This window comes from Motacilla alba, chromosome 13 (genome assembly GCF_015832195.1).
Source record: "Motacilla alba alba isolate MOTALB_02 chromosome 13, Motacilla_alba_V1.0_pri, whole genome shotgun sequence".
Lineage (NCBI taxonomy): Eukaryota > Metazoa > Chordata > Aves > Passeriformes > Motacillidae > Motacilla > Motacilla alba.
In genome coordinates this window covers 14,855,160-14,867,481 of record NC_052028.1, presented here as the reverse complement: position 1 = coordinate 14,867,481, position 12,322 = coordinate 14,855,160, and the positions used below count along the sequence as shown (strand labels likewise).

Genomic DNA, 12,322 nt, shown 5'->3' with positions numbered 1-12,322 from the left:
CTAACAGCATTTGGCCTGAGCAGTTAATATCAATATGCAGAGTATGAAAATCCCTCTTGCTTGCACCTTTCTAACAAGCTTAAAACCTGCCTTGGGGAGCAGGAGGAACCTGCAGCTGCTGCCGGGGCTGATGAGCCTGTGACAGCTGAGCTCTGAGCTTGCGTAGAAGGCAGCGAGGTGTGTGCTCTGCAGCGCTGGCTTCCCGCCTGCTTAGGGCCTGAGAGCCCGGGATGTGGAGGAAATGAAAGGAGAGGGACCTCTTTTCTTTAGTGTAGCTGGTGGGGTTAGTCTGGGACGCTGCCCAAGTTGCCCAGGAGCTCCTGGCTGCCTGCTTTGGGGTGGGATGCACCTGGATGTAGTGGCCCCTCCTCGAGCAGCTGGAACATCAGCAAGGCAAGAAATGGCTGCAGTCTTTGCAGTTTTGTGCACATTAAGTGTTGCCATCTGGCTCCTGGTAATTTGCCAGCACAGACCTCTCTTGGGTATGGCTCAGGCACCCCAACTGGCTGGCCTCAGCAGCACTTAATAGGAAAACATGGCTCTGAGCTGTCTGGAGGGAGTGGAGCAGTTCAGGAAGTGCCAGTCCTGTGAAGAAATCGCTTTGCTTTTTGTGGGCTGCTCTCCCCGCTTGTTCCACACTTTGTACAGAGCATGGAAGATTGGGGTTTTAATAAATGATTATAGGCTTTGTTACCAGGAGATAGTTGGTGTAGCAAGAAATGTGGTTTGACTTCAAATTGATTAGCCCATTTTATAAATGTCATAGCAAGTTGTTTTGTGTGAATTCTTTTGAAGAGAGCCCTGATGTTAGACACAGAGTAAAACACGCTCAGCCTGGATTCATAACAAATGCTTTGAGATGCTTTATTTAGAGAGAAAAGCCACTTGTGATTTCCTATCAGAATTTTGTTATTTATCATAAATCAGCAGTGGCTGTTCTCTCTTCTCTAAGGCCTGTGGTTGAGCTTAATAAATCTTGTGTTTGTCAGTGCGGGGATTCATGTTTTTAAAGTGTGTTCTTGCATACTTGATCAGACTAATCAGAGAGCCACGCAAGGCGCAGAGTGTGTCAGCATGGGTGCCAGACTTACTCAGCAATGCCTGTCTGTGTCAGAGAGACACTGTGCAGTGAGGTGGGAGAAAAGAAAAATAAAGGACAGTGCAGTGAGGTGGGAGAAAAAAATAAAACTGTGCAGTGAGGTGGGAGAAAAAAAAAAAAACAAAAAGGAGGAACCCAAAGGTCAAAATGAGAGGAGCAGTGCTGGGTGCTGCTCCAAGGAACCACCACACTCCTGCTGTAAGGACTTGGCTGCAGGGAAGATGCCTTGTGTCACATCCATGCTGCTCCTGGCAGCACAGGGATGAGGGAGAAAATGAGCAGTGTGAGGAGGGAGAGGATAATGTGGGATAAAGCAGGTCTGTCTTTCCTCTATGAGGATTTCCTTCCCCAGGCAGAAAGAGGCACAGTGCTGGTACCTGCACAACTCCCACATCTTCTCCCAGAGAGTCCCACAATTGTGAGCAGGTATTTTTGCTCCCTCGACAAGAGATAATGACCCTTTCTGCCTTTCTAGAAGAAAAAAAATGTTCCCTCTGGGGCTTTTGCTTAGTATGGCATTTTAGACCCATATTTTGCTGTTATCCTGGTCATTTCTGGCTGTCAGATATTGACCACATGGAAATTATGGCATCATCTGCTGTTCTGAACTGTGTGAGAATGGCAGGTGTGGCCCTCACTCTTACTGGGTTGGAGATTCATGTTATATTTATGTTTTGAACAGCATCTCCACAATGACCCCACTTGGCAGTAAAAGGAGCCCAGATACTGCCACAGAAAACTCTGCTGAAGAAGAGATCTCTGTTTGCCCAGGTAAGAGGCACTTGAGACTGTTATGAATTTTGTACTGAAAGTTACACGCTGAGGAAATTCAGAGAAAAGAGAATTTTCAAGTTATTTGAACAAACGAGATTTCTTTCCCATCTCCATTTTTCAAGGCTAAAATTATTCAGGTAATTTAGTTTGATCTCCTAGGTTTGGACCCATTTCCTCTAAGGCAGTTCTATGACAGGGGTTGCTGGAGACTTGCTGAAGGGACACCTGGATATGCATTGGGCATGGAGGGATCACTCAAAACAAGGTGTCTCTACAATGCAATCAAGTTTTCAGATTTTTCAGTGTCAAAATAATGTGCAAAGCATGAGAGCTGAAATAATTTTTGTCTTAAATTAATTAAACATGTTTGGGACTCAGAAGTTTTTCTTCCTTGGTCTCATCCTACCATGTTTGAGGTTTTCTGGTCCACGGTTTTAAGGGAGAAAAATAATGAAGTGGCTGGTCCTGTTCATGAACATCTGTAGCAGGATAGGTCATGGTGGTGCTTGGGGGCATATTTTGTTGCTAACAAAGATGTGGAGGTCTGAAGAAGGTGTGACTGTGAGACAGAGCATGGAATGGGAGCTCTGCTTGTCTCGATGTGAGAGCAGCTCTATTCTTGCTTTGTCTCCATCCCAGCAAGTGTCCCCCACACTTTCCCTGTGTCTAATCTCACTCCCCATGAAGCTGCACAGCTGCAGTGCCTTTATCCTCACGCTACCATGCTGTGACTTTAACCCCTCATCTGGCTGTGTTGTTGCACTTTGTCTGATAACATTTGTGGCAAGTCTAAAGAATGTCTTGAAACTGTGAAAACTCTTAAAAAAGTGTTAAGGACTAAGCTGCATCAACAAGTGAGGAGATAGCTGGGGGCTGCAAACCTTTGCTCATGGAGGTGTTTTTCTGCAGAGACACAGCCAAGCCCACTGGAAGCTGTTGAGGAGAGAGAAGAACTCTGTTCAGACAGCAGAGGTGCACCTATGCAGGTAAAAGAGCTTGAAATGGAAGGGTCCTGTTTCCAATCCTACCTTTTAGACCTTGGTTCAGCTGAGCTGTGCTGGCATTTCTCTTTGGGTAGCTGGAAGCTTGAACTTCTGCTGTTTGGATCCTCACAAACAGTTCCCTCTTTGCTTTTCTCTACTGCTTCATATCTCCAGTCCCTTTTGGCTGGGGACTGCATGCAGCTGCTTCTGAAGCCTTTCAGTCCTATAGCTGGAGAGCTGTTATCAATTCCAGCCCGTTCTTTTATATCCCAGTGCTGCTGAGCTGGAGGATGCCATCAGCGTGGGTGGCAGTGCTGTTGCTTGCCCATGCTCAGGGGCACAAGCTGTGAGGCTCAGCAATGCAGAGGGACCCCAGGAGCTCTGAGGGGAGTCCGAGTAAACCTCAGTCACTTGTGCTGTCACCTGCTTTTCCCTGTTACAGTGCTCTGAACTCTAGTTTGCTGTCCACAGACTCTATCCAAGAGGCTAAGAGCAGAGCTTCACCCAGAGATCAGACTGGTATAAAGATGTGCTTGAAGTGTTGAGGGCTGGTGGTGGTTTTCAGGCCAAGCAGAGTGTCCTGAGTCTGGGAATCTTGAGTTTTGTGCAGTAATAGTTAATAGCAAGTCAGTGGCAGAGCCATCCTCTTACCTCTTGCTGCAGATGTGTGCTGTGTGCAGCCCCTTTCCCCGTGTTGTCACACCTGCACAGCAATTGCTTTGCAGCTGTCACTGTACCAACATCTGACTTCAGTTCCTGCTTCTGATAAAACTGCCTTTGTCTATTAATTTAGAGAGCGTTATCAAAGGGGTTGCCAAGTACTCCTCTGGTGCAGGGTACATGAATACAGAACCATACAGCTCTTGACAAGAGGATTCATTTGTGGAAAGCTCATTCTGGGAGTTTGCAGCTTGTACAGCCTGTCTGCAGTTCCAATGTCTCGTTCTCACAGGCCTCTTAATAAACCATCTTCTGCTCTCGTGTGCTTTTCGTTCTGCAGGTATCTCCAAGCAGTGCTCAGTCAATTAGGGACTGCAGCAAGGAGAGAATGAGTCCTGAGCTGGCCACCCAAGCACATTCATGACCATTTGGCTGTGGCCAGGACACTGCTCTGTCCCCTTGTGCGTTGCAGAGGGTGCCTGGTTGGCACAAGGTGGTGGGGGAGCAGGTTCCTAGGGATTGTTTTGACATCATTATGGTTGGCAGCAGGTCCCAGACCAGAGCTTGCAGCCCTTCAGGAAAACAACAGAAACAGCTTCCATGGCATCAGTGGTTTGCAGGAGCCAAGCAGAGACCTCTGGGACTGACTTCTTCCTAGCAGATGCTGAGCCAGGACACAGGAGTCTTGTTGAGCTCAGCCTCTAGCATTGCTCTTGGCTGGCTGTTGGCTGCAAGTACTATGTCTTGTAGGCAATTTCCTCTGCTAAAAAGCAGAGGCAACTGTCTCTGGCTCTGACAGGGGTGATTGGTTCTGCAGTTGAGGTTTTCCAGACTGTTACAGCAAGGTTTTGTACAAGCAGTCTTTTGTTACAGAATGTTGCATTTCCATTTAAAATTAGTAATTTACCGCTGAATGTAGGCGGGCAGGGTGTGCAGAATTGGTGTTCTCCTAAGATTGCTTTAAAAAAGGCAGCTAGAAGGAGCAGTGCCTGCTGCTTTTCCCATCAGGTTTTTTATGTGTGTTGTCTGTGTAGTGCAGGTTTGATCTGATCATTCATATTTGACACATATTGTGTTTTATGGCTCTTCAGTGTGATGCCCCACAGTGAGGACTTCACAAGATGTAATGACACTGAGATGTGAGAGAGGGGTACGAGTGCTAATGCTGTAAGTGTTGTACTTCAGCAGGCTGTGTTTGGCTGGAGGAACTCTTGTGGCAACTCCTCTGCAGAAATTCAGGGCAGAGAGCCTCCCTGGGAATGAGGGATGTTCCTGGGGCTCGCCGTTGTAGCCTTTCAGCTGGTGTCAGGGAGAAATGCGTTTTGAGAGTCAGAATCTCAGTTTGAGTCCCAGTCCTGCAATTTTTGTCATAGCTCCTCTGAGTCAACAAAGCACCCTCCTTCCCTTTAGGACATAAAAATCAGGATCAGATCCTCATTTGGGAAAGGAAGTAATAAACCGAGTAATACAGCAAAGCGCTCCAGTGGCACGGAGCATCGTGGCTGACCCCAATTACTGCTTCCCTGAAATGATACTGTTGGAGGGAAGCAGACAGCAGTTTTGCTGCACATTGTCCACATGTCACTGCTTAGCTCTAAGAACAGAAACCTCTCCCATATCATTTTTCTATAGGTTTCTCTACATGGTTAATATTTAAATAGCTTTTCTTAATCATCGTGGGGAGGGAAGGTTTTTTTTCTATAATGTGGTGAAATCTTATAGCAAGCCTGACTAGGCAGAGATGCAGTTATGAGTGAGATGGCTGCAGTCTGCTGCATTTGGGAATGTCAGTGGCATAGGGAGCAGGCTGGATCTCTGTGGCTTGGTAGTGGAGCACCTTTGCAGCTGTGTGACCAATGCAAAAAGAGAGTGTCTGTAAGTGGTAATGGCACCCTGAGAACGTACACGAGCTGTGACATTCTGCCCTGGCGAAAAGCCTCTGCTAGTAATTTTGTGTGACACAGATTTTTAATGGTATTCCCTCTCTCCTTGATCGGTGTCCCTTCTCATGACTGCTCCAGTCACCTCCTCTATAAAGGAGGAACTTCCAGTGATCTCTCCAGGCTTCCTAACACCACAGCAGCCTCCTTTCATCCTGGGGGAAGCTGCGTTCCCAGACAATGCTGCCTGTGTAGCATGGATCATGTCCAGAAACTGATGAGCACAAGTCAGGTGTTGAACTCTTGCTTTGCCCCATGAATTTTCCATCAGTTTCGCTTCTGAGATTTCCTGATTAATGGAAGCTTTGCCATTTTTCCACTTTAGCGCAGGTGATGTTTGCCTTAAACGGTGTGCATGGCTGTGCAGGGAGTTCCACCATGATTCAGAAGGACATGTTGCCTTTGCAAGAAAAATTAGTTATTAGTGCAGTGTAGTTCATTTAGCCAGTGGTGTTATTTCTGAGCACTATGTAATGAAGGAAGAGTAAAACTTATCAAGAAAATCTGAGTCTGTGTGAGGGTGAGTAGCTACCAGGCAGCATGGAGCTCTGCACCTAAGCAAAGTAAGAGAAACAGCCCTGTCTGGCTAATTCTTCTTCTTCTTCCTTAGGTTGGTGGGGATGAAGATGCTGGCAGCACTGTGTCTGAGTGCAGTGCTGCAGCTGCTGCCCGTGTGCTGTGCCCTCTGTGTGACCACAGCTTCCCAGCTGACGAGATCGAGGTGCACGCCATGTACTGCAACGGCGCGGCGGGACCGGCGCCTGCCCAGGACGCTCCAGGTCTGCCAAGTGCTGCTCCCACGTGTTTGCTCCTCGTGCTCACCCCCCTTCCCTGTTGTTACTTGGCAGGCAGGTGCTGCTGTCTTGCCTCTCGCAGGATATTTGGCGTATGGGGAGGTTTGTTCCCTCTGCCTTATTCCATCTCCATGCTGCCCAGGAGAGCGTTATTGGAGGCTCTGGTATTTCCAGCACCTCCTGCACAGAGATACCATTTCTGATTGACTTCACACAATAATTCACCACATTATCAGCTCCTGAATATTACCCCAGGATCTAGTTCTAGATGCTTCAAGCAGTACTTGTAAGATTTGTCTATTGTGTGCTTTGCTGAGGACCTGCAGAGAAAGTGGCAGTGGTAGAAAATGGAAGGCTTGAGCCATGTGGGCAGTCGTCCTTCAGGGCTGTTGAGAGGGGAAAATGTTCTGTACTACTGCAAGAATGGCCTGTGCTCTGCATGAAGCCTGACATTTGTATGTGCAAAAATGGCCTGTTTGGGTAGCAGAGGCTGCAGAAAAGTTTCCCTCTTTTTTCACTAAAATTGCAAAATGATAACTATCAGTCTGAGGGTGTGGATTTTTCTCCTTCATGTGAAGAGTGAGGCATAGAAGCACAGTCAGAATGCCCTTATTAATCCTCTTTGTATTCTTTTTTATATCAGTTTTCCATAGCCAACCTTTGTAGAGCTTAAGTGAACAAATACACTGGTTGGTTATCAACATATTCAGTAAGTTATGTTTTAGCTGCTGCTTGAAATGTAAAATCTGTATTAGCACAATGTCAGGTAATATCAAAGTAGTAGCTTGTAATAAGATTAACTTTTCAGGCTGTGAATATATAATTTTCAGTTACATACTGGCTTGTTAAATGCAGCCTAAATCTATGATGTTTGAGCAATTTGAGCAAATCATAGCTGGTACAAGAACTGTAACTTCTGCATTCCTCTAGCAGGAGGAAGTTTCACCATGTAATCTTAATGCAGAGTTGATGTAGTTTTAAAATAAAAGGTTCCTGCTGTACTAAATCTTTGGGGATGTGACATGGGTCCTGTCAAGATAACAGGAGCCAGAGTAAAGGCTGATACTGGCTGGTGCTTAATTTTGGTGGAAGGTTGTCTCTGCAGGCACAACCCAGCTACTGATGCAAAGCATTTGGCTCAGGCAAATCACAAATTATCATAGTTCCTCTCCCATCCTCGAGACTGATAAAGGTCTTATTTGTGTTACAAAATGAAGCAGAATTTCTAGTGTGCCTTTTAGCAGGAATGTCTTTGGCCTTTTGATATTCTGGTCCCTGGTGTGGCTGGACTGTGAGTGTATCCATTGATCCTGGGGAATCCCGACTGTGATCAGGAAAAGGCTTTGAAGTCTTTGGCAGTGCAAGGGAATTTGTTCTTTTCTTTGGCATTGGCTTTCAGCAGGACAGAGTTCAAGGCTGGCCTCTCCATTCTGCTTCCAGGCTGGTCTCCTTGGGGATGTTTGTATGGGTAGTTATTTTGGAATTGCTACTCTGCTGTTCTGGCTTGTTCAGAACAATCCTCCTGTAAGGAAACCAGCCTGGAATAAAAGGAATTTTGCTCTGTAATAATGGCTGTAAGCAGAGCAATGGGTCTGGGACAAAATCACAGTAATTTGAGTTTTCTATTGCCAGTTATTCTAGTATTTTCCCTGTAGAAACCAGGCTCTGTTAGCCATAACAGTCTAAGACACCTGTGTTGTTTGCACCCAGACTCTTTGCAGTACCATGGGCTTCCCAGGCTTGGGCAGAATCCTGCCTGCCTGTGGGGCTCTAGCTTGTGGGGCACCTCAGGCCAGTTTCCAACAGCTGTTAAAAGGCAACTGTCACCCAGAGGGCTCTCAGCTGCTGGGCTAGTCTGTGGGATTTGGGTTGAATTGGCAGAGATGATGTTCAGCTCTGAGCACAGGCCAGACAGTAGCCTGGCACAGCTGTGCAGGTACAAAAGGACTCTGTTTCCAGGGCTGTTACCTTGGCATCCACCACTAGCACAACATCCACAGGTAAAGCTAATGCATGGGGAGAAAAAAGATGTGAGAGAATTGTCTTCTGAAACAAATGCCAGCTCCTGTGTGGGTCCAGAAGCTGTTCTCTACTGCTGCAGCACTGTGCTCTTGGCTGGCTGCTGGCTTCCTCGGGAGCACAGCAACAGCCTTGTGTGAGAGGAAGTCAAAGTTCTGCCCTCTAAGCCATGCCCTGATCTGTTAAGAAAAGATGGTTTCAGTTTTTCTTTGGTGCACTGGATCAGGGGCTCTTAGTCTGTCTTCAGATTTATTAATTAGACTTACTCCTGGTGTCTCTGGAATTGCAGTCCTGCAAACTATAGCTGTCAGTGGTTTTCATTTTAATACTACAAAAGGATGGGTTCTTGCTGGTTTTACTTCTCTTCTTCCTTCTTATAATCATGCACCAAAGTCTCTCAGTCTTAGGTCTCAGGAGGCCAGCTCAGTCTGGCTGATATCTAAGGGCAAATTTTCAAATGAGCAGCTGGGCAAGATGAGCTACAGTTGCTTCCCCTACGTACATGGTCAACCTGGCTGGATGCCCAGACCACCACATACCTGGGCAGCATGAAAATCTTATCATGAATTTCCACTTTCCTGTGATCTGAGTAAATAAAAAAGAAGAGCCTGATGTTGTGTTAGCTACTGTACCAGGCTGGGGAGGGCTGAGGCCCTGGGTTTCCAGCTCAGTGAGTGCTGTTAATTCCACGTGAATGAGTGGAGCTGTGGAATTTCTGTGCCAGCTCCCTCTTTCTTCATGCACTCAACTGAAGGGGCTCACTTGTGCGAGAGGGCTCTGCTGGAGTCACCACATCCCTCTCCCACTGCTGCTGCCAGCGCAGGGATCCGCTGGTCTCAGTCTGGAAGCGAGTCTTGGCTGCAATTGAGTGCAGCAAATACTCTTGGGCTTTGTGACATCCTTGATGCCTCTCACCCCCCATCTACATCCATCCAGCATTCTCAGTTCCCAGGCGAGCCCAGGAAAATGAGGATTTGGTATATCCCTTCCTCCCAAAGGCTCAAATGCAGTCTTGATGCAGCTGTCAGTCTTCAGCAGCAGCCCTGGTGCTGCTAAAAAGCTCTTGACATCAGTAGAAGTGGCACTGATACAGCAGAAAGAGTAATGAAATGGGTGCAGAGGAAAACTGCCTGGCTTCTGAGAAGGGACAAGATGCCATGACCCAGACACTGATAATCCTGCAGGGGAGTGGCACAGCTGGTAGTGAGCACAGGGAGCTGGTGGATCGGACCGCAGGTGGGCTGAGCAGGAAGGTGAGGAGCTCGGTGGCTCTGACCCCGCAGCTCCACATGCCAGCCAGACCTGGCAGCCCCAGGAGGTGCTCAGGCTGAGTGTGCTGATAGCAAGGCCATTCTGGGCATGGTTTGCTGCTCTTCCCCAGGGTGAATGCTGGAGCCAAACAGGCCAAGAATAACTTGTCAACCAGAAGAATTGCCGAGCGAGGGAAAAGGTTGGTCTTGGGCCACAGAGTATGTCTGACCCAGCAAAGAGCATTGCATTTGGGGGAGTTACAAGGCTCCTGTCACACAAGCAGGTCAGCACTGCTCTGTGGTGGGGATTTTGCCTGTGGCAAGTCTTTTCCTGTGTTCTGAACCCCCTTCTTGGGGCCAACCAGCATGTTTTGGCAGGGGTTGTGCCTCACCGGCTGGCCCTGTTCTCTCTCCTCTGCTGCTTCTTCCAGCAATGCAGCTGAGGGTCTCCTCCTGGGCAGCTGCAGAGCTAGTCCCAGACATCTCTAATGGGCCCATTATGCCAGATGTGTTCACTGCTTTTGGAAGAAAATAAAGTGATTAACACCTGAGCTGGTGCACAAGGCTCGTTAAGGAATATTAACGAGCACACGCTGATTTGGAGAGCAGTTCTCACCAGGCTGTCAAACACACTGTTGGTCGGCTTCTTGCGAGGCTGGATGGCCTGGGGGATGGCCATTGTTACCAGTCTTCCTAGTCAGGCTGCCACTTCAAATCTGGGCCAGGCTATGTTCAAGAGAGGCGTTTGCTTTAGTTCCTGTGAGCGATGAGCTGTTGGTATCAGTCATCGCCTACGAGACAATACCCACATCCCAGGAAGGCTTGAGCTTGTTTCTTCGGCATGGTTGTCTCCCATCAGCCCCAACAGCTCCTGAGCACTTCACAGAACATTGCTGGTTTTAGCTGCAGATCAGTGATTGCTGCTAAAGGAAAGGCTGTGTTGCATTGTGGATAGATGCTGGGGTTGCCCAACATTCTAGAAATGGGGTTTTGCTAAAACTGGGAAGAATTCCTTTTGTTCCACACAAAATTTTTGTGCTTCGCTTTCTTTATCACAGATGATGTGCTGACAATAACAGGTTTGTTGTGCCTATACCTTGGAGTCAGACTTTTGTCCTCATGAGTATGAGAAGCAGCATCAGCAAGCCATAAAACAGCTCCCTGCATTGTCCCCTTAGCCAGCATGCCTGAGAGCGCTTACTGTGACATCTGTTTTGGAGTTGGAGTCTCCAACGTCCCTGGTGAAGCAAGCTAAGCTCTCTGAAATGTTCCCTGAGGATCTTTGCTGGTGGTATGTCAGCAGGAATACGCTGAGAGGAACTCAACTGAAAGGGACAACACTCCAACGTGCTCCCTGCAGATGCCTGCAGAGCCACTTGGGAAAGGCTGCTTGGGCTTGCTGGGGGAACAAAAATGGTTGGACCCGTCATCAGCTGCTCAGCTGGGATCTCACTGGCTACCCATGTGTTGGAGCTTCTGGAGAGCACCAGTGCTCCTGCTGGAGACCTTCATCCAAGGGGCTGCCAGGGCTGTCTGTGGACCATAGCACCACAGTTCACACGGGCAGTGGGAAAGCCGTGAATGTGGGCTAATTGTTGTAACCTTCCCTTTCCAGTGTGAGCTGTGTCCCTTCCCAGCCAGGCTCTCCGTCAAAGGCGTGGTGCCTCTGCACAGCCCTTGCCTCAGCTCTGCATTCCCCCGAGCCCACAGCTGGCACTGTCCCTCCCTGCAGCAGGCACGGCAGCCTGGTTTGGCAGGGAGCTGGGCTGTGCTGCCAGAGCAGCTGGGTAACGCTGCTCTCAGGCTATCACACTGCTGTCATCAGCTCCGAAATTCCTGTAAACTCCAGACTGTCAGTCCAGCTGTTTCTGGCAAATTAGGTGTGAAGTGGTCAGCTGGCTCCCCAGTCTGGGAAAGGTAAAATTTTCAGAATCCCCCCAGGAAAATAGGAGACTTGTCCAACAACTTCTTCTGCAGGAAAGAAAACCCTGCTTGTCCCAGTCTACTGTTTCTTCACCTCTACCATCACTTCTGCTGCAGCTTTGAGTGGAAGTGATGGAAACTTGGTGCATTTGAGCATGATGTAGGGATAGTTTGGGGTGGATGGTCGTAACCCTTTTTGTTAACCCTTTCTGTTTTTCCTCCAGTGCTCACCCGGCGTCAGAGAGAGGCAAGAAATAAAGCTGCCAGTGGTAAAAGCAGCCCACCATCCTCAGACATTGACAAGTAAGTAGGTATGCCTGCTCCTCCAAGATTATTTCTGTGCTTCTGTACTAGCTTGGCTATGGATGTCTTTATTCCTGTACAAATGCTGGCCGTTGGCCTTATAACAGTGCTTCCCTAAGAAATTGCTTTTCCTCAGTGCCTCTTGTTGCAGTGCTGGCTATATTTAAACTGAAGCAAGAGGAATTTGCTGTTCTCAGATTGTTTATTTTTGCACTGATTTCCTTTCAGCCCAATCCATGACGGGTCAGGGGCACACGGCTGCTGGGGGGGAAGCTGTAGCTAAAATGGTGCTAACTCAGCCAGTTTCTGATGGGGAGGTTTGAGCTTGGTAACCCCGGGAAAAGAAGAGGCCAGGACATGGAGGCTGTCAACATGGCACCTGTAGGGATATTCTTAATTAAATTAGACTTTCAGAATAGCAGTGGCTTTGTTTAATCTCTCTCCATGCAGCCCCTCCTCCTGCCACCCACACAAAGCATCATAAGAGAGGATCTGACAGTAAAATCCCTGCTATGGAAGCAATTTTGCTGTTACAAACAGTGGATGGCAACATCACTAATGGAATTAGGCTAATTAT

The 12,322-nt window shown here is 48.0% G+C and overlaps 1 protein-coding gene across 6 annotated transcripts in view; it reads left to right on the top strand.

Moving 5' to 3' along the window:
- Positions 1-12,322, top strand: part of UIMC1 (ubiquitin interaction motif containing 1) — a 40,070-nt gene that overhangs the window by 23,920 nt on the left and 3,828 nt on the right. For 5 of the 6 annotated variants that reach the window (XM_038150041.1, XM_038150040.1, XM_038150042.1 and 2 more), the window contains exons 7-10: positions 1,782-1,870; positions 2,783-2,859; positions 6,067-6,235; positions 11,667-11,745. In XM_038150041.1, the coding sequence (XP_038005969.1) occupies positions 1,782-1,870; positions 2,783-2,859; positions 6,067-6,235; positions 11,667-11,745 (414 nt within the window). Of the gene's footprint in view, positions 1-1,781; positions 1,871-2,782; positions 2,860-6,066; positions 6,236-11,666; positions 11,754-12,322 lie in introns of all 6 variants that reach the window. The other variant, XM_038150045.1, reaches the window with a different exon arrangement.